At 48.1% G+C, this 18863-nt stretch overlaps 1 protein-coding gene across 7 annotated transcripts in view; it reads right to left on the bottom strand.

The window, feature by feature from the left end:
- Positions 1-18863, bottom strand: part of MRTFA (myocardin related transcription factor A) — a 165816-nt gene that overhangs the window by 5493 nt on the left and 141460 nt on the right. For 6 of the 7 annotated variants that reach the window (XM_050916919.1, XM_050916930.1, XM_050916963.1 and 3 more), the window contains 12 exons: positions 15497-15552; positions 12255-12330; positions 11263-11424; positions 9229-9404; positions 8210-8365; positions 7324-7577; positions 6623-6794; positions 5227-6327; positions 3732-3839; positions 2064-2228; positions 948-1130; positions 152-212 (listed from right to left, as the gene is read on the bottom strand). In XM_050916919.1, coding sequence (XP_050772876.1) covers positions 152-212; positions 948-1130; positions 2064-2228; positions 3732-3839; positions 5227-6327; positions 6623-6794; positions 7324-7577; positions 8210-8365; positions 9229-9404; positions 11263-11424; positions 12255-12330; positions 15497-15552 — 2670 coding nt within the window. The remainder of the gene's footprint in view (positions 1-151; positions 213-947; positions 1131-2063; positions 2229-3731; positions 3840-5226; positions 6328-6622; positions 6795-7323; positions 7578-8209; positions 8366-9228; positions 9405-11262; positions 11425-12254; positions 12331-15496; positions 15553-18863) is intronic. The other variant, XM_050916941.1, reaches the window with a different exon arrangement.

Genomic DNA, 18863 nt, shown 5'->3' with positions numbered 1-18863 from the left:
ATGCTCCAAAACGTCTGTTAGTCTATAAGGTGCCACAGGATTCTTTGCTGCTTTTACAGATCCAGACTAACACGGCTACCCTCTGATACTTGACAAACCATAGACAAACCCAGAGGTGACCAGCCAGCAACCTCACTGATTTTCTTCTCACCTCCACTCTCTATGAGGATGTCAAACAGGTCATCCATCTGTTGGCTCGAACAGCCGTTCTCCTGGGAAGAGAGAGTGATGAATTAGACCCACACTTACAAGACACACAGTAACCACCAATCTGCTGGTCTAGTCCTTCTCCTTCTCGCACTGATCTGGTAGGATGGTGCCTATAGCAGGATGGAACCAATGACCTCTGTCACCCCAAGGTGTTACTGGAAGAAGGGTGTTTATAGCAGTGTGGGGTCCTACAGCCCCACCATGTCCCTGTATTATGGGTATGTCTACACTGCAGCTGGGAGGGGTAATTCCCAGTTTGGGCAGACATGCTCTTACTAGCTGTGATCCAGTTAGTGTGCTAAAAGTATCGGTGGGGCCACAATTGCATGGGCGGCAGGATCTTGGATGGGATTGTCCTCAGCAGTTAACCAAATCCCTTGCAGCCACACTAGCATGTGTACCTCTACCCAAGCTCAGAAATACACCTCCATCCGCAGTGTAGACAAACTCTAAGAAGGAGGTAATCTTATCTCAGTCTCAACGGGCGTATGGACCAAAGAGTGAAATGGAAGGTGACTCCATTTCCACTGAAGCTCCACGAAGGTAATTCACCTTGACTCCTTGTGTGCAGCTCAAGGTCAGTTAGAAAAGGCCCCTTGTGTTGCAGTCTCTGCATTTCCTAGGCACCTGCCCCTGAATTCAGGGAGCAACATGGGTCTTGAATTTGCAAAGGGCAGCCAACCCACACGCTCCCCAAGACGTTCCTCGTGGAAGCACAAGGAAGTGGCTGCTCTTACCTCATGGGGCTTTGGCTGTTGCTTCATGGCCTCTTCATAGCCTGGTGGTTCTTTCATCGGCACCGAGGAGCCAGAGAGAGGAGGTGAAGGGGTCCCAAAAAGGGATGGGTGCTGCTTTTGCTGCTGCTCAAGGTCCATCTGGGATGGTGAAGTGGCAGCAGGAGAACCTGGCTGTGAGGACGACTGTTTAGAATGAAGGAGAATGGAGTGAGTAGGTAGAAAGCCCATTTCATCTCCCACATCATGGCTGCTCCCACATATCCTGGAGAGATTATTCCTTCTGTCTCCGCTAACGCTGGCAGAAACCACACTGTTTCTGCTCTTCTCTCAGTATCTCTGCTCCTTCTTGTACTGTGTGTGTAGGACATCCCCCGTCCAGATCACAAATGAAAAGCCTCTGCTGGAGCACGCCCATGCCACACACCACCACAGGGCTGCACCAGGGTGAGGAGGAGCTCATCTGTTTGGGTGGGTGGATTCCCCTAGCACTTCACAGAGACACAGGAGGACTATCCCCACAATATCACTGTAATCTGTGTGCGACTGCCTAGAACCGTTATTTTACCCTTTCCTCTCCATAATGAGTCTGCTTTGGAAACACAAAACTATTCACAAAACACGGGCTGTGGAGAAGTCCGCAGGCTCAGATAGTGTCAGATCTCACAAACTTAGCAGAGGGGGTGAGGACAGACCTCAGAAGAGAGCTCTCCAAAGGAAACCCAAGGTATTATAGGAAGTGGTGGTGGTGACTCAGCACTGAACCAGTGCTCCAGAGATGTGCTAAAAATACTGTGTTAAGGCCTTAGACTTTACTATGATCATTAAAGAGCCATTCCACAGTTTATGTTAAAGTAGGAATAATGGTCCAAGTACCCTGGAGGAACTCTGGCTCAGATAGTTATACATGCTGCCTCTCTAAACCTCTCTGGGAGTTTCATCTGGGAAGGTATTTTTCACTTTCCTTCACGGTAACACTGTGGGCAGCAATGCTAGTGCAGAGAAGTGATCCCTGTATATCCAGCCTCCAAAGTCCCTTACAAATCTGGTCTATCAAAGTGAAAGGGCCTGAAACCTGGCACGGTGACCTGGACTCCATGGGATATGCAGGGAAGCTACCTTTTTCAGCACACTGGGTTGGTTGGCTTTACTAGGAGCACCAGTTTTCAGAGATCCTTTGTGGAAGCCGTTGAGGAAAAAGGGCTGCAGGTTTGGAGGCGCTGAGAAAGACAAAATTGTGTGGGGCAGCTGCCCAGTGACCACCTGCAGACCTGGCTTCTGAGCCTGCAGGGAGACAGAAGGATTAAGAGAGTTACAAACCCCTGCATGGCATGTGAGCGAAGATCAATCACAGATTCAGGCTGGCCTAAGGAATTTAGCTCTTCAATGGAGAAAGGTGCCTTTGGTTAAAAAACATTCACCTCTGTATTAAAGGCCCTATCAAATCCACGCATTGACCCTCTTCAAAGATGGTCCCACAGCACATGGGTAAGAGCAACAGAACAAAGAAGTTTGATCACATCACTCAGACAAGGCCACTGCCTCCCCATTCATTTCAGGATCCAGTTCAAAAGTTACCCTCCTAATCCTTAAATCCCTTCACAGACTTGCTCTAACCTAACTGATGCACTAGGGAACACACTGAATTATCCCCTGATATAGAAGGGAGAAGATGCAGATCAGGAACTCCTGAGAGGTCACTGAGAAGGGTTATAACCTCCTCAGACCTTGTTTCTTTACAGCATTACATCTTTGACAGCCAGACGCAATCCGTAACCAAAGGAAGTTTGGGTGGGGGGCGAGGAGGACATCTCAACACAGATAATCAGGACCCAAGTTTTAACATGACACCTACTACTCTGGAAGGAGATTTCTCAGAGTTCATACCCCACCCTAGGGTGCAGAGAAGCCCTGCCAACCCCAGTGCAGTAATTACCTTTTGATTTCAGTGGGACTCCTCAAAGGGTAAGGAACTACAACATGAACAAGGAGGACACACTCCTGCCCTTTATTTGTTTACAATCACTTTGTAAGGACACTTTCACACAGTACTAGGTTGTTCAACTGCCTTGTGATTAAGGGTACATCTACATAGCAAAGAAAAATCTGCAGCTGGCCCTAGGGTGACCAGACAGCAAGTGTGAAAAATTGGGGGGGGGGGTTATATAAGAAAAGGCCCAAATATCGCGGCTGTCTCTATAAAATCAGGCTCTCTGGTCACCCTAGCTGGCCTGCAACTCGAGCCCCGCAAGCCTGAGTTGGCTGGCACAGGCCAGCCCAGGTTTTTCTTTGCTGTGTAGACATATCCTAAGGGCCAGAGCTAATACATTGTTAGGGATTCTCATCTATTCTTCATGCCATAAATCCCATGTTCAACGTCCTCAGAAGCATCCCAGGATCCTTTGCCCCAGTGCCTACAGCTCTTCTGTGGGAGTCACCATGGGAAATTGGCTCAAAGGTGTATGGCATGTCTGACACTCCAAGGAGGCCTGGTTATAAGTGGCTGAGCAAAGCTGCTTCAGCAGAAGGCTGGAGATATGAAATGGGAGCATTGTGCAATCTCCATTCATTCCCCCCCATGCTGCTGGCAGCTCCCAGGCCAAGAACCAATGCACTATGCAATTGCAACCTGTGATGAGGAAGGAAAGTGCAGTGCAGTGTGGGGTCTCCCTCTGTAGTGATGGTCTCAGAACTGATTCGTCCATGTGCTCCCTTTCCCCTCTGAAACTCAGCCAACCACCAGGCAAAGGGAAAACAAGGAAGGAATGCAAGCATGTGGTCAGCTACCTTCCTGATGGGCTGGTTCAGTAGCCTGGGAGGCTGCTGCTGCGAGTTGCTTGCAGGTAGCTGACACTGTGGTTGGTTGGATATTTTAGTGGGTGACGACTGCACTCTCTGAGAAGAAAAAGATGAATGAGAACAAAGCTATTCACTGTACTATTTGAGGGGGTTGTAGAGGCTGAAGAGAGAAACAGGGTTTAGTTTTCCTGAAGCTAAGATGAAGTTAAATATATTTCCCAACCCTTACATCTTTAGAAAATTCACTTGTTAGTTTCTCCCACCAACAAAATTGGAACACTGCCTACTATTAGGTACACAGGAATTGCCAGGCCGAATCAGGACCCTGTCTCTGAGAGTGACCATTACTAACAGCTTCTGAGGAAGTGCAAGAAATGCTGCAGTAATCAGTTATGGGAAGAACTACTCCTATTTCTTCCTAACCCCAAATAGTTAGAGGTTGGCTTATACTCTGAAGCTTGAGGGTTTCTGTCCCTGACTAGACTTCTGGAGTCGGTGTTCAAGATACTTTTGTTAAATGCTGAATTATCTCCCACCAAAATCAAAGGGAAAAATTATTTGGGCTGGGCTCGTCTCTATCCTCGTCATTGAAAGGCTTTGCTTTCTGTCAGCCCCACTACAGAGTGGCACAGGGAAGAACAAAACAAAAGATCATTTAACAAGACACACACTCCTGTTCCCAGGGCTCTGATTTCAGCATTCAAACCTCAATTAGACAAGGTCATCTACTGGAAAACTCGAGCTACAATCTCTTTTCTCTCCACAGTGATGAGTGGTGGAATTCCCACTGCCTTTTACTATAGCGTAGTAAAAACCTGTATGCAGTGTTGTAGCTGCATTGGTCCCAGGGTATTAGAAAAACAAGGTGGGTGAGGTAATATCTTTTATTGGACCAACTTCTGTTGGTGAGAGACACAAGCTTTTGAGCTTACACAGAATTCTTCTCCTGGGGACCTGAATAGGACCTCTGTGTAAGCTTGAAAGCTCCTCTTTCTAACCAAGAGAAGTTGGTCCAATAAAAGATATTACCTCACCCACCTTGTCTCTATAGTAAAGACTTGTTCCTTCACATTTTTTTGGACCAGGAATCAGTGTGCCGCATCAGATCATTGGTCTGCCTAGCCCAGTGTCCTACCTGTAACTGTAACCAGAACCTGATGATTTGGGGAAGGCTAAGAAACCTCTAATGTACCTAGTTAATTATGCAACACTGTACATGAGGTTTGTGTGCCTGGAATTCCCTCCCATCCCCTGGCACTGATCTGTTTTTGCCCTGAAGCAGAGGACTGGATTATGCTCATCTTGGTTTCCATAGCTACAAATTTTACAGCCAGTCATAATATCATCCAGCCATTTTAATTTGTAAAATTAATTTCCAAATTCTGATGTCACTCTGTGGTAAAATGAGCCCCCCATAATAATGACCAGGGACTTACAGAGCAGGACTAGACTGCCTAGTATGGGAGGGACAGTGCAAGCCTACCTGCAGTGGTGTGCAGCTATTCCCCTGTGGTGAGAGGCCCCGCCTCTCAGCATTCTGATTGGTCACTGTAAGGACAATGTGGGTCCCTGTGGAATCTGTGATGAGGGTAGGGGGAGGGGCCCCCTTGATAAGGTCACTCAGGGGACCCCCTTGTTGACCAAGGATGAGCTGCGGGGTGTGGGACTGGCATGGTGGCTCTGTTTCTGCTGTTGGCACCTCCTGCTTCACCATCACTGCTTTCTTTGGCACTGAGCTTGGATCTGAAGTGTCCATTTGGCTAGCGGTGGACACAGGGTTGAACTGATCCGTTTGGCCATCAGGCGGTCCTGCAGACTGGCAACTTGGGAAACCGTTTTCACTCTTAATCTGGGTGCCAAAAGCCACTGGACTAGAGGCAGGGACTACTCCTCCCACTCCGGTTTCCATGGCTAGTAGTGGCTGCTGAGACCGTTTCTCCTGTTCTAGTTGCAGCCTCAGCATCTCCACCAGCTGCTGCTTCTGTTTCAGCATTCGGGTGAGTTCCTCAATCTGCCTGTCCTTCTCCTGCAACATCTGATCTTTATCCTGGACCTCCATATCCTTGCTGCTGCTGATGCTGCACCGCTCCAACCTGGGTGCTGGATTTAGGCTGCAGGAGGTAGCCTTAGAGCTCTCTTCCTTCATCAGGAACTGCACTGGAGATGCCTGCAGGGTGAGCTGGGTCAGAGGCGAAGTCACTGTCTCTCCAAAGGCATCTCCAGTGGCAGAGTTCTCATCCCCAGTACTCATCTGTGAACGCTCTGAGGGGGTGGGAGAAACAGGTGGTGTTGAGCCTGTGCTCCCAAACTTCATCATGCCATTGCTGGTGACAGTGGCCACAACTACCTCTGCTGGTGCAATGCCAGCAGTGACCAGGGCCGGCCCAGTGCTCAGCCTAGCAGCTGGGAAGGCTACCACCACCTCAGCAGCTTTTGGGAGGATGGCTGTTGCACTGGGCTTGGGAATGCTGGCTGTTTGGCTGCCATTCTGCTCCTGGTAAGCTCTGAGTCGCTCAATCAGGTCTGTCTTGGTGCCTGAGACAGGCAGCGCCCTCATCTTCAATTCTTGCTTCAGCTCTGCCACCTAGGAAGGAGAAAACTGTGTTACAACTAAAAGAAAACCCACCGCAACCGGACCTGCCTTTAACACATATGTGAGTCATGAGACAAGGGACTGAACTGACAGCCCAGCAGACTCGGGGTCCTTTGTTCCCACACCCCAGGTACAGCAGCAATGCCAGCTGCCACTACATACTGCCCTCCCAGTGTGTCTCAGCCCAGCTCCGGAGCGGCCATCTCATTCAGTCCTTGCCTTCTCAGCTGGCAATGCCAATAAAGGACCAATTAGTTTTAGTGCTGATGGCGGCATGAACATTTACCTTCATTTCATCTAGGTTGGTGGGGAGAGATCCCAGTTTGCCCACTGTGGCATTACTGTTTTGTCGCATCAGCCCACTAGAACTGGAGGACACAGAAGATGCGCTGCTGACGGTAGTAGAGACACTACGCATGGCAGGGGCACTGGTGCCACTCTGCTGCTCTCCTGGAGGCCTGCAGGAAGAAAAAGTGTAGATATCAGAATCAAGGTGGAAGGGATCCTCATAGCTCACCAGCTGTGCTGAGAAGCCCAACAAGGACATTTGCAGCACTGTGTGCCTGTGGAAGCATCTAGGGCATCAGCACCCCCAGTGTTAAAGCATGCCAATAAATACCTTCTGCCTGTACCAAGATACTCCACTCTGGCCACTGAAAAACCAACTAACTTCAGCTGCTCTTGCCTGACAGATTCACCCAACACAGACCACTTCTTGAGGGTGACAGTAACTTGACAGGATTTACAACTCCTATGCCTCACACCTTCAGAGCTCAATGTGCTTGGAATCTGATGAACTTACTAAGGGAGCAAGTCCCTCACGAGCGGTGGGGAGAGGCAGGAGAGGATCGTGGGCAGTGCAGTAAGTCCCATCCTTTAGCAGGGCAGATAGGATGGTCTGGTAACTAGGGCAGCTCATGGAGACCATGATTAGGGATGGGAGGGCAGGGGCTTCCATATGGATGAGTAGTGTTGTGGGACCCGTACTTTGGTGGGGCTGGCAGGATGGTCTGATAGTTGTAGTGCTGCTGCTGCTGCTGGTTGAGGATCTGGAGCTGCAAGAAGAGCTGTTGCTGCTGCAGTATTTTGGCATAGGATGAGTCCATAGGGGGAGCCCCTTTGTCCTGCTTTTGGTCCGGGGGGATGTACTGGTGGTATTTAAGCTTCTTGACTTTCGGCTTCAATTCCTTGGCTTTTTTACTGCGCTGAGACTTCTCGCTGGCAGACTTGGGCTGGCTTTGCTATTCAATGAGAGAGGGAGGGGAGGAAGAAAATAAAAATAGATGCAGCAGATGCACTGGGATAGCGTTAACATCTAACTGAAACCTGCAGGCAAACCAGGCTTTTTACTTCAAAACTCTCTCCAGATTTGACTTCAGGGCCTTTCCACACTCTTAAAGCAGAGATAGTAGTACACACTCAGCAGTTCAGCTAGCTCCAGGACCTTACACAGCACCAGAACAAGGGTACAGAGACAAGAACACAAGAAGGATTACCACAGGCAACAGACCATTGAACAATTAGCCCAGACTCCTTCTCCCTGACCATGGTCAATGTTAGGTGCTTCAGAGGAAAATTTTTATATATAGGACCCTTGGCAACTGCACTATAATATGTTTGGAAGGGGGGGCGACATCTTTCTGACCTAATCCCTGTCTCAACGAGCTCCTCTAACTGAAGAAGATCTAGACATTGATCCATCTCAAGCCCGGGAAGGTCCTTTAAGTAAAAACCAGGGGGAGACAGTGAATGATGCCAGATGTTCTTCCAGCACCTCAGCATCTCTTAATCTAGTACTCCCCCTCTCTACCATCCCCAGAGCAGCCACATTAACGTCTATAAAAATAGAGTGACATCTCCCACTCCCCCATACCTTAATGAGCGTTGGTGGGGGCTTGGCAGCAGGAACAGTGGTTCTGTTGGCGAAGCTAGGAGGCAGCAGAGGTGGCGGTGGAAGAGGAGGGAGTGGCTGTTCAGGTAGGAAAGGTGTTTCATTGGAGTCTGCATTGATTTGTAACTGGGACACAACCTGCAAGGGAAGAAAGAGCACCACTCAGACACAGACACACAGCTAAATGTTTTCTCTCCACTCTTACAATGTTGCCCTCATTTCAGAAAGCAGGGGGCTGTAGGAGCATTCCACTAAAGTTGCTATGCACAGGTTACCAACCATTAAATGGCCACCTGGTTTCTTAATTCACTCCCTGAGATCCTCTTGTCCAGCTTGGGAGAAGTACGCTTCAGTGGGATCAAAGCATCCTAGAACAAGGAAGGAATCAAAGCCCACTTCTAACTCTATGCCCCTCCTCCTTTTGTCTCCCAGGAACAGTCACATACACTTAATACACATGGCATTACCAAACAACCATTCCCACTACCAATCCCCAACAGGACACAACTAGGTGCCCTCTCCTATCGCTTCTAGGGAATCACTGGAGGCCCATTCCCACTGCAGCTACCCACAGAGGCACCAGACACATGGTTTTGCCGGTACACATCTACCTTGATATAACGCTGTCCTTGGGAGACAAAAAAAATCTTACCCTGTTATAGGTGAAACCGCGTTATACTGAACTTGCTTTGATCCACCAGAGTGCGCAGCCCCACGCCCCCGGAGCACTGCTTTACTGTGTTATATCCAAATTTGTGTTATATCGGGTGGCGTTATATCGAGGTAGCTGTGTACCACTTAGAACCTAGACATCTCATGTGACTTCAGTGATATCTCACTGATGTATTACTGAGGAACAAATCAGTTTCTTGGCAGTGACACCTTGTAGATGTCTCTATGCCTCATCCCTCATTCAGGGATCCAGGCATTTGCACTGCCCCAATCTAATAAGGGTTCTGAGGTCCCAGAGAGCAGCAAGAGTTAATACTCAGCATTGTTACCTGAGCTGTTGATGACACAGTGGTGCTGGGAAGCGGCTCACCAATCCGGGCATCCATTGGTGACGGTACAGACCCCTGGGATTCATGGCTGGCTGGCTGCTCTGGGGACAGGGCATCACTGCTATCCTCGTCAAAAGAGGAATTGTCTGCAACCTTTGGGTAGTTCACCTGCCCAACTGAAAACAAAAGGTAATTTCAAACACTGAATGTATAACAGTCACCACTGGCCAGCGGGGAGTGAGCTGGGCTGTCTACGTTAGCTTAAATCCCAAACCCAAGAGATAAGAGAATAAAGCACAGACCTGAGCCTTTCCAGGGTGCTTCCATTCTCTCTGCAGAATCAATACTATTGGTCAACAGTATCAAGTGCTACAGAGTAGTCTCGCAGGAGTATGGAAACACTTCCCTTACCTATGGACTGGGTCATCCACTAGAACAACTGTTGCTGCTTCTACTATACCCTGAGGCCTAAAGGCTGACTGAGAAGGATCCGGGCAATGGCACCTGACAAGGGGTACTGAGGACTTGGTTTGGTGGCTTCTCAATTAGGAAGGTTAGGTGTTAGTTTGCATTGTCTAGTCTCAAGTAATGATTTCTTTAGTGTTGGCCAGCTGCATGCTATAGGATAGGATGGGACGGGCAAACTTTTTGACCTGAGGGCTGCATCGGGTTTCGTAAATTGTATGGAGGGCCGGTTAGGGAGGGAGTCGTAGCCCGGCCCCAACCTATCTGCCCCCACCCCCGGGACTCCTGCCCATCCAACCCCCCTGTTCCCTGACGGCCCCTCTGGGACCCCTGCCCCATCCAACCACCCCTTCTCCCTGTCCCCTGACTGCCCCCAGAACCCCTGCCCCTGACTGCCCCCTGCCACCCCATCCAACCCTCTCCCTCCATCCTGACTGCCCCCTGGGATCCCTGCCCCCATTCAACCCCGTTTCCCCCCTGCAACCACCATCCACACCCCTGCCCCCGACCTACCACCCCTGGGAAAGGAAGAAGGATCTTCCTTCTCAAAGGAGGTGTTGACAGTTTCTGTTAGTTGGGATCCCAGATGTTCTCTACTCTCTTTTTCTAGACACAAAAGGGTCAATCACAAGAGGTGGCCCTAACTGTTCCTTGGACCTCTATCTGTACATATACAGCCCTCTCCAACAATAGTATCTGTCTGTCCCACAAACATCAATTTATCCCCAAGACACCCCGTGAAGCAGGGAAGTAAGATCACTCCCATTTTAAAGATGACCAGATGAGGCAGAGAGAAAATAAGTGATGTGTCCAAAGAACCAGGAACCGAGCCCAGATCTCTCAAGCCCCAGCTCAGTTTCTTAACCGCAAGATAATTCTTCCTCTCTTCCTTGACAGTGAAGCCAGGCTTGCTCCTACCACAGCCCTGCACCTCTCAGTGAAACATATGCATCCTTGCTCACGAGCATGCCTCCACTGGCCTCTGAAGGAGGTAGCAATTCCTTCAGCGACTGCCCAGGCTTCAGCAGGGTATGGCTATGTTTCATAAAGCCTGCCCCATAAGAAGTGGGGTGATATTCCTCAGCATTTCTTTTCTCCCCTGCCATGGCACAGGAATGATTTACATCTGTTCCTATTTATTTTCAAAGGAATTGAATCCTCTGAAGATTTTAAACCAACAGAAAGCTTTTGTTTTCACACACCTGCTCACTCATGTGCCCTGTCTCCCCTCCCTGATCTGACTCAGTCATTGGGTTCTCTCTGATGAAGGGTTAAAGACATTTGTTATACAGACAGAGGGAATGCACAAGTTAGGAAACACAATAGCACAACAATTCTTCAGTCCTGGGGTTTGGGGATCAATCTCATTTTATTCTGGGAGCCCAGCATTCCTTATAATCTAGAGTCTCTCCACTGCTATCCAGGCTGGGAAGGGAGCTTTGCATTCCAGAATCCCGCGACTGGAGAGGCTGAAGTTTTGGCATGGGAATGAAATCTCCTGGTATTTTTCCCATAGGGCAAAAGGACCCGAGAGCCTCCCCAGAAATACACATCCCCTACCACACTCACCAATGATGGCTTCTTTCAGGCTGGACTCCACAGGAAGGATGTTCTTCTCCACCAGCTCCATGGGACCCGGCCTCTGGGCTATCTTCTCGTTGAGGTCGTCTGCCAGTCTGGCTCTCTTCAGCTTCAGCTGCTTGGCCTGCAGGGAGGGCTCAGCTGAGGTCTCTGGACAGAAAAGAAGTAAATAAGATGTGATCAATCCTGGGATGCCCAGTGTGAGCATGCTGGCATTACTATGCTTCCATTCAGGAAGAAAAGAGCCTTGCTCTCTGACACTGGATGGGAGATGCTCCCTCCACTCAAATTGGTGTCATTCAATTCACATTCATCTTTTCTTATTTGCCTTGTACCCTTCATATATGGAGTACGCTATTCCCTCCCTGACCCTGAAATTGGCCCCCCACTCGCTAGCTGAACCTTCCATTGCCCCCAATCCTTTGAGCATTTTAAATAAATTTTTCTCTGGTCAGCAGAACAGTCAGCACTCAACCCATTTCTCCATCCTTCAGCCCCAACTAATGGTTGTGAACAGTTGGGGTTCACATGGCATCCCTCTCTGTAGACTAAATAAGCCATGTGAGAAGCAGATGAGTCCTTCCTAAACAGCCATAGAACTAAGGCAGCTTTAAACATAGCAGACCTGATTAGATGCTTTTCTGGACTCATTACTGGGGAGTCCTAGACAGGTTACCTGCAGCTCAGCCTCTGGACTGACACAAAAAGCACGCTTGAGAAGCTGGCTACAATAGAGGTTCCCCATTCTGGAAGATGGTTGCCAATTCTCACATCCCTGATCTCATATGCCTCCCTCCTCCAATGCATTCACCCACTCCAGAACTACGCAACTGGCATGATTATCTGCCCACTCCCAGCTGAATAAGAGTTTGGGTGGGGGAAGACAGTAACTGTCTCAAGCTAGTAACTCTCTGGAGGGAATCAGTGCTTGTTGTAGATCACGTCACATTTGGAGTTTGTTCCTTCAACATGTGCCATACCTTCCAGAATGTGCATTCTGACCAGCTCTGATCTCTCTGGCCGGGACCGGATCTTCCGTTTCAGATAGTCCTCTGTCTGCAGCAAAGACAGACAAGAATGCAGTGATATCAAGTGATTAGATATAGCCTAGGACAGGCCTGCAAAGCACTGGGTATTTGGCTTTTTAAAATCCATCTTTTGTTGTTACTGAGATGTGAATGAACTGCACATAGAAGGGGATATATTCCTATCAAGATTTTCCAGTATTTAGAGCCTCAAACACAGGATCAGTTTATCTAAGGGACTGCCTGCTGCTCTTCATCCCATCCCCGAAAGTAAGAAGAGTAAGGATGCAGCTGCTGCCAGTCCTCAACAGAATGGCAGGAAGCAGGAACTTCAAAGACCTAAACCCCTTTCTTTCCACACACAGCAATGCCAGACCAAGTCAGTGTCAGCCTTCAGGGTGAGAGACTCAAGACAACGGGTTTCTGTTTATAATGCTGATCACTGGGTCAATTGTTTGCAGAGTAATGCACACAAAAGTAATGTTGGGATTTCCACAGTCAACTTGTGGTACTCCTTACCTGAGGAAGTTGTGAAGACTAGGATTATAACAGCATTTAAAAGAGAACTGGATAAATTCATGGAGGTTAAGTCCATTAATGGCTATTAGCCATGATGGGTAAGGAATGGTGTTCCTAGACTCTGTTCGTCAGAGGATGGAGATGGATGGCAGGAGAGAAATCACTTGATCATTGCTTGTTAGGTTCACTCCCTCTGGGTCACCTGGCATCGGTCACTGTCAGTAGACAGAATACTGGGCTAAATGAACCTTTTGTCTGACTCAGTACGGCCGTTCTTATGAAGCTGGGTCATGATTTGGGCACACAGCTGAACCGACAACAAATGGAGCAGTTAAACTGAAGACGCTGTCTAGTTCTCTGACCAGCTGGACCTAACTTCTGTGGCAAGCTCCACTACAAGCTCAGCATGCTTCCTACACAGCACTCCCAGACAGCCCAGGGAAAGGGAGACTAGGGTCAGTGGGTAGCAGAACGATAAGTGCTGACCACAGGAATGGACCCATTGGCAGCCTTATAACATTTTTGTTTTCAAATATAAAAATGCACTCACCCACTGCCAAGACCCAAAAAATAATTTAACAATTAATTTTTAGAAGAAATAGGAGGCAGAATCTACAGCCAGGAGGATGCTGCTCTCCAAGCAAAACAAATCTAAGATAGTGGCACTTGTTTCAGTTTTGTCAGAAAGTCTGAGGTGGTGGTGTTGTCTGGGATGTTCCATCAGAGATGTCATTTCTCTAATTTTGCATTGCTTTCACTTTTGAAATAAAACTCAACCTAACTGTCAGAGTAGGCGCCATTCCCCCGTGGGCTGCTCTGAAGAACACTCCCCAGAGGCCTTTTGGGGAACTGAAATCATCAAGAAATCCCACTGTACCAGCAGCTACAACATGAAGTATGGTGCCTGTTTCTCACTCTTGGCTTCCTCTTTCTCAAGAGCCACAAGTTTGTGATTTTTAGTCTAAGACTATTTGGGATAATTAAGACTATTTGGGATCTCCTCCATCAAGCTGCTGGTTTTAAAGGGAAGATCACCCAGGGTTTGGAAGCACTCCAGACTAACAAAAAATGCATACATTGCACAGAAGTAACATCCTTTGGCTCAAAGGAAGCAAAACATACTAAGGCTATTGCCATCCAAGGGTAGAAAATATGTCACAAAAATAGCTGCATCAGGAGTGCATGGGGTTATGAATACTGGTGATCTCCAGAAAGAAGAGTGTGGGGAAACCTGAAGCATTGTCCTCAACTGGCATTTACTCCTGGGGGAATTCTGCATCACTGCATATGTGCACAATTCATGTCCCTCCAGATTTCTGTGCTTCCCTGTCAGAAAGTCATTTTTCTGTGGGGAAGCAGACCTTCTGATGGGGAAGCAAAGGGAAGCCGCAAAAGTGGTCACGCATCCCTGCTCAGCAGCACAAGCATGTCATTTTTCTATGATTCTATGATTCTGGGCAGCTGGTGGAGAGATAAATCACTGAGGAGGGGACGGGGGATAGGGCACAGTTGGGACGGCCCAGCTGGTAGCTCCTACCCTGCGCTGGGCTCAGCTACTAGTCCCAGCTGGGCTGGGCAGAAATGGGACTTGCTCTTCCACTGCAAGATGGGGCTGGGGCAGACCCACACCCAGAAACCTCCCCTGGATAGAGGAAGCTCCACGCCTCCCATCTCTGTTTTCTGCCCCCATTGCTCCTCAGCTGCAGGGGGCGGGGTCACTGTGTGGGCAGGTGCTCCCCCGTCCACCCAACCCCTGTGCATCTGGACCCCCCCACCAAGCCTCACCCTCCTGCATCCAGAACCCCCCACACTGAGCCCCCCCCACCTGAAAACCCCCTCCTCCACACCTCACCCCTTGCATCTGGAGCCCTCTGCACCTAGACCCCCTGCCAAGCCCCACCACCTAACACCTGGATCCCCACCCCTTCACCCACACCACCCCTTGCTGAGTCCCCTGCACTTGACCCCCCACCTCAACGAGCCTCACCTCCTGCACCAGGACCACCCTGATGAGCCCCCCACACCTGGACTTCCACCCCACTGAGCCCCAATCAGTTGCCCCCTGCCAAGCCCCAAGGACCTTCACCTGGAACTCCCTGCAGAGTTCCATTACCACTGCACCCAGAACCCCCCAATGAACCCCTGTGCATCCAGATCCCCCTGCACCCGGTCCCCCACTGAGCCGCCTGCTGACAAGTTGCCCCACACAGAATCCTCTCATCTCACACCTGGATCCACCCACACTTAGATCCTGCAAAGCAGAGCCAGGGGAGGCCTGGTTCTTGCGCTGTGAAGACACACTGCCAAGTCCATGTTCTGGAGTGGGAGGAACACCTGCAGAGTGATCTCCCACCTTCACACAGCCTGTGTTCCCCCCTGCCATGCCGGAGCCTCCACATTTATTTATTGACAAATTAAGTTTGTAGAATTTTAAAATATTGTGTGCAGAATTTTTTATTTTTTGGTGCAGAATCTAGTCAGGATCAGGCAGAATGGGGGAGAAGTCAGCACCTCATACAAAAATGCATAGATGTGGGTGCATGTGCGATAGAGTGCTTCCAGAATGTGGCTGTATCCTTTGCGGTCTCATTTAGAGACATGGGGTTTCCAGAGTAATAAACAGAAAATACCTTCCCACTCCCAATTTCCCTTAAACTTGAAAGAGTAAACTCTCTTACCCTGGCACGCTCCAAGCTCCTTCTCTGTTCATGAAATGCAGCTGGACTTTTCAGAGCTGTGGGAGGACAACATTTAAAGAATGAATTTAAATGGTGGAGCCCCCACCCTCTCCACTCCCATGTTACTTAGGGCTAGCAAACTAAAGTTACAAGAAATGCTCACAGCAGCTGCCTTATGCCTATGTTCAACACACTGGACAAAATTCTCACAGGTATAAATCAACGCAGCTCTACTGACCTCAAAGGGCATTATGTCAGTTTATACCAGCTGAAGATTTGATCCTTTTTGATTTTGCTCAAATTCATAGTGTGGGTTAGATGTTCACTTGGATTTACCTCTGAACTACCACATGTAAACTTCATCTGTTCATCTTCTGGGCCATAGGAATGAGGGTTAAAAATCAGATATGGGGTTACAAAATAGCCTCAGCCTGCTCTCCCATGGCAGTAAAATACTCCAGTGGTAGGCACCAGCATACCTGAAGAGGCATGTGAGAATGGAATGATGGGGAGGAGTCTCATGAATTGTAAAACCTCTCCAATGTCATTCAACACTACAGAAAGTCAGTTTCACCATCCGTAAAATGAGGATGGTACTGACCTCCTCTGTAAAGCGCTTTGGGATCAAGAGGAAAAGCACTATATATGAGCTACGTACTACCATTAGAAGTATGTAGCTCATAAACTTCAAAGATGAATAACTCCAAAATGTTGTATCCAAGCCTTACCCATGCACTAGATTTCATTCAAGAATACGAATAAGACTAATTTTAATGTTTATAGGTTAAGTTGTTTGGGAGATATGGTTTAATAATGAAACATTAGAAGATTGTTCAGAATGTGAAAATCTTTGCTTAAATTGAATGTACAAAGGAGTTACTCTCAATGTGTGTGGTGCACTAAGCTTTTGCCCAGGGGAAGGAGGAGTGGATGAGGTCTGGTGAGTAAAGATCAGAAGCTGAGGATGCTTTGTCTATTGTGGAATGTGATGGAGTTACTTCAGATTTACATCAGTGTAAGTCCATATACTGGGAACCTGAGGGGCAGTAGCCAATAACAGAAGAGATTTATACTGTAGTAGCCAGAGTAGAACAATTTGTACAATAACTGCAGTTATTGAGAAATAACCACAGTGAGTATAAAAATACCTGCACTCTGATGGGCTAATAATGGCTCTGGGCCAGGCTAATGGGATTTTCAAGCTATCCGGTTATTGAGAAATAACCAAAAGGCATTGTGCAAGCTGGCAAGGGGAGTGCACGGAATGTGTATAGAATTGTGGCCCAATAACTGTACAAAATCTCTACATTCTGATTGGCTGAGACAATTAAAATTCAGGGTAATTTATGACAGTCATTGACGAACAGCAAGAGACCAAGGTTGTTGGGAAAAGTTATTTTCAAGCCACAGAGAGGTGTTTGTGAGCCCACATCCATCCCCCTTAACAAACACTAACCTTAACTTCTATTTTGTGCATGGCACATATGAATAAATAAGAGGGATAGCTCAGTGGTTTGAGCATTGGCTTGCTAAACCCGGGGTTGTGAGTTCAATCCTTGAGGGGGGCCACTTAGGGATCTGGGGTAAAAATCTGTCTGGGGATTGGTCCTGCTTTGAGCAGGGGGTTGGACTAGATGACCTCCTGAGGTCCCTTCCAACCCTGATAGTCTGTGATTCTATCTTAACATAGGTTTGTGTGTCTTCCCCAACATATAATGATACTGTGCATCAGGGAACCAACTGAGGAGCCATTTGGGAGAGGACGCCAAAGCAGGACTTATCCTGAGTTTTCAGTAGCACTCTATGATTAATACTTATGTTCTGTAGTAGCTCTGCCAACTTTCCTTTCTGCATAGTTCTGCCATCATACTGGAGGCAGCACATCTCTGTGCATGTTGTGGGAGTTAAATGTAATTTTCTTGACATAGTTACAACCATCTTTATGATGCAACCTATCTCAGATTGTAGTTCAGGGAGCATTCTGAATATAGACAAACGAAACAAGAGGGAAGAGACTTTCCTCATAAAACAAAGCAAAACAAAACAAAAGTATGGCAGGATGGCTAAACAGTTACCCTAAAGGACAAGTTTAATCTCTCGTGGGTATTCCTTTGGAAACAAACACTGGTTCATAGTTTGCTCTATCCTGGCAACGAGACAGACAACTTCATATTTGACCTCTGAAAATGTCAAGGGGGCACACATCCTTCCCTGCTTTCCTCACTGCTCTATCAGGGGGCTCGCATATCAGAAAAGGGTGATTGTTGTATAATCTTACTCCATCCAAAATTAACCAAACCCTGTACATTTTTCTTGGTCTTAAAACAACTGCATAACAAACAGCCTGGATCTGTGCAACAATTCTGCTAACTAGCCAGTGAGACAGCAAATGACCAAAGAGGAAGACGTTTTCCAGGTTAATGCTATGAGATGCAGGCTAGCTGTTCAGGGATCCGGTTTATAGACATCAGTAAAACACTTATTTATTGGAACTGTTATCCTTCGAGCTGTGAGGAAGAGGTGTATTCCAGGTAGCTGCGTGCACGTCCAACGCACTCTGAGCCAGAAAACTTCGCCAAGCAGTACATATAGGGGCACTCTCTGCATCTCATGGCCTTAGCCCCTCCCCTGACCATATAAGGGGGGCACTGCCCTGATCCCGGTCAGTTCCTTCACACCGAATGTCAGAAGCAAAGACTGATGCAGAGGTGATGGAGGGCGGGTTGTGAAATAAACATCTGTATCACATCTCAAAGAACAACAGTTACAGTAAGTAACTGTTTTCTTCTTCTCATAGATGCAGTCATGTATTCCATGCAGGTGACTCACAAGCACTAACCATTGGAGGTAGGGCTCGGAGTCTATTTAAACACGGACTGCATGCTTGCCTTCCCAAAGTCTGCATCTGAGCAGAATGCAGTTGTAATGGCATAGTGGTTCGTAAATGTATGTACAGAGGACCAAGTGGCAGCCCTGCAAATGTCCAGAATGGGAACGTCACTTAGAAATGCAATCAATGTTGCTTGGGCTCTCATAAAATGAGCTCGCACCCTCGGGAGGTCGGAGGGAGGAGGCGTAGTCTAAGCTACTTCGTATGCAGGAAGTTATCCACCTGGAGATCATCTGGAAAGACTGCTCAACCCTTCATTCAGTTTGTACATGACACAAACAGATGATGTGAGGAATGAAAGGGCTTAGTTCTATGTGAGTAGAAAGTTAGATGTCGCCTGACATCCAACATGTGAAAATTCTGCTTCTTGGGGGTTAAATGCAGTGTAGGGGAAAACACTGGTAGATATATGACTTGGTTCAAGTGAAATGTAGGAAAAAGCTTAGGGTGCTGCTGCAGGGTCACTTTGTCTTTGGA

This window comes from Gopherus flavomarginatus, chromosome 1, assembly GCF_025201925.1.
Source record: "Gopherus flavomarginatus isolate rGopFla2 chromosome 1, rGopFla2.mat.asm, whole genome shotgun sequence".
Classification (NCBI taxonomy): domain Eukaryota; kingdom Metazoa; phylum Chordata; order Testudines; family Testudinidae; genus Gopherus; species Gopherus flavomarginatus.
The sequence above is the reverse complement of the archived record's forward strand: the minus strand, read 5'-3'. Positions and strand labels throughout refer to the sequence as shown.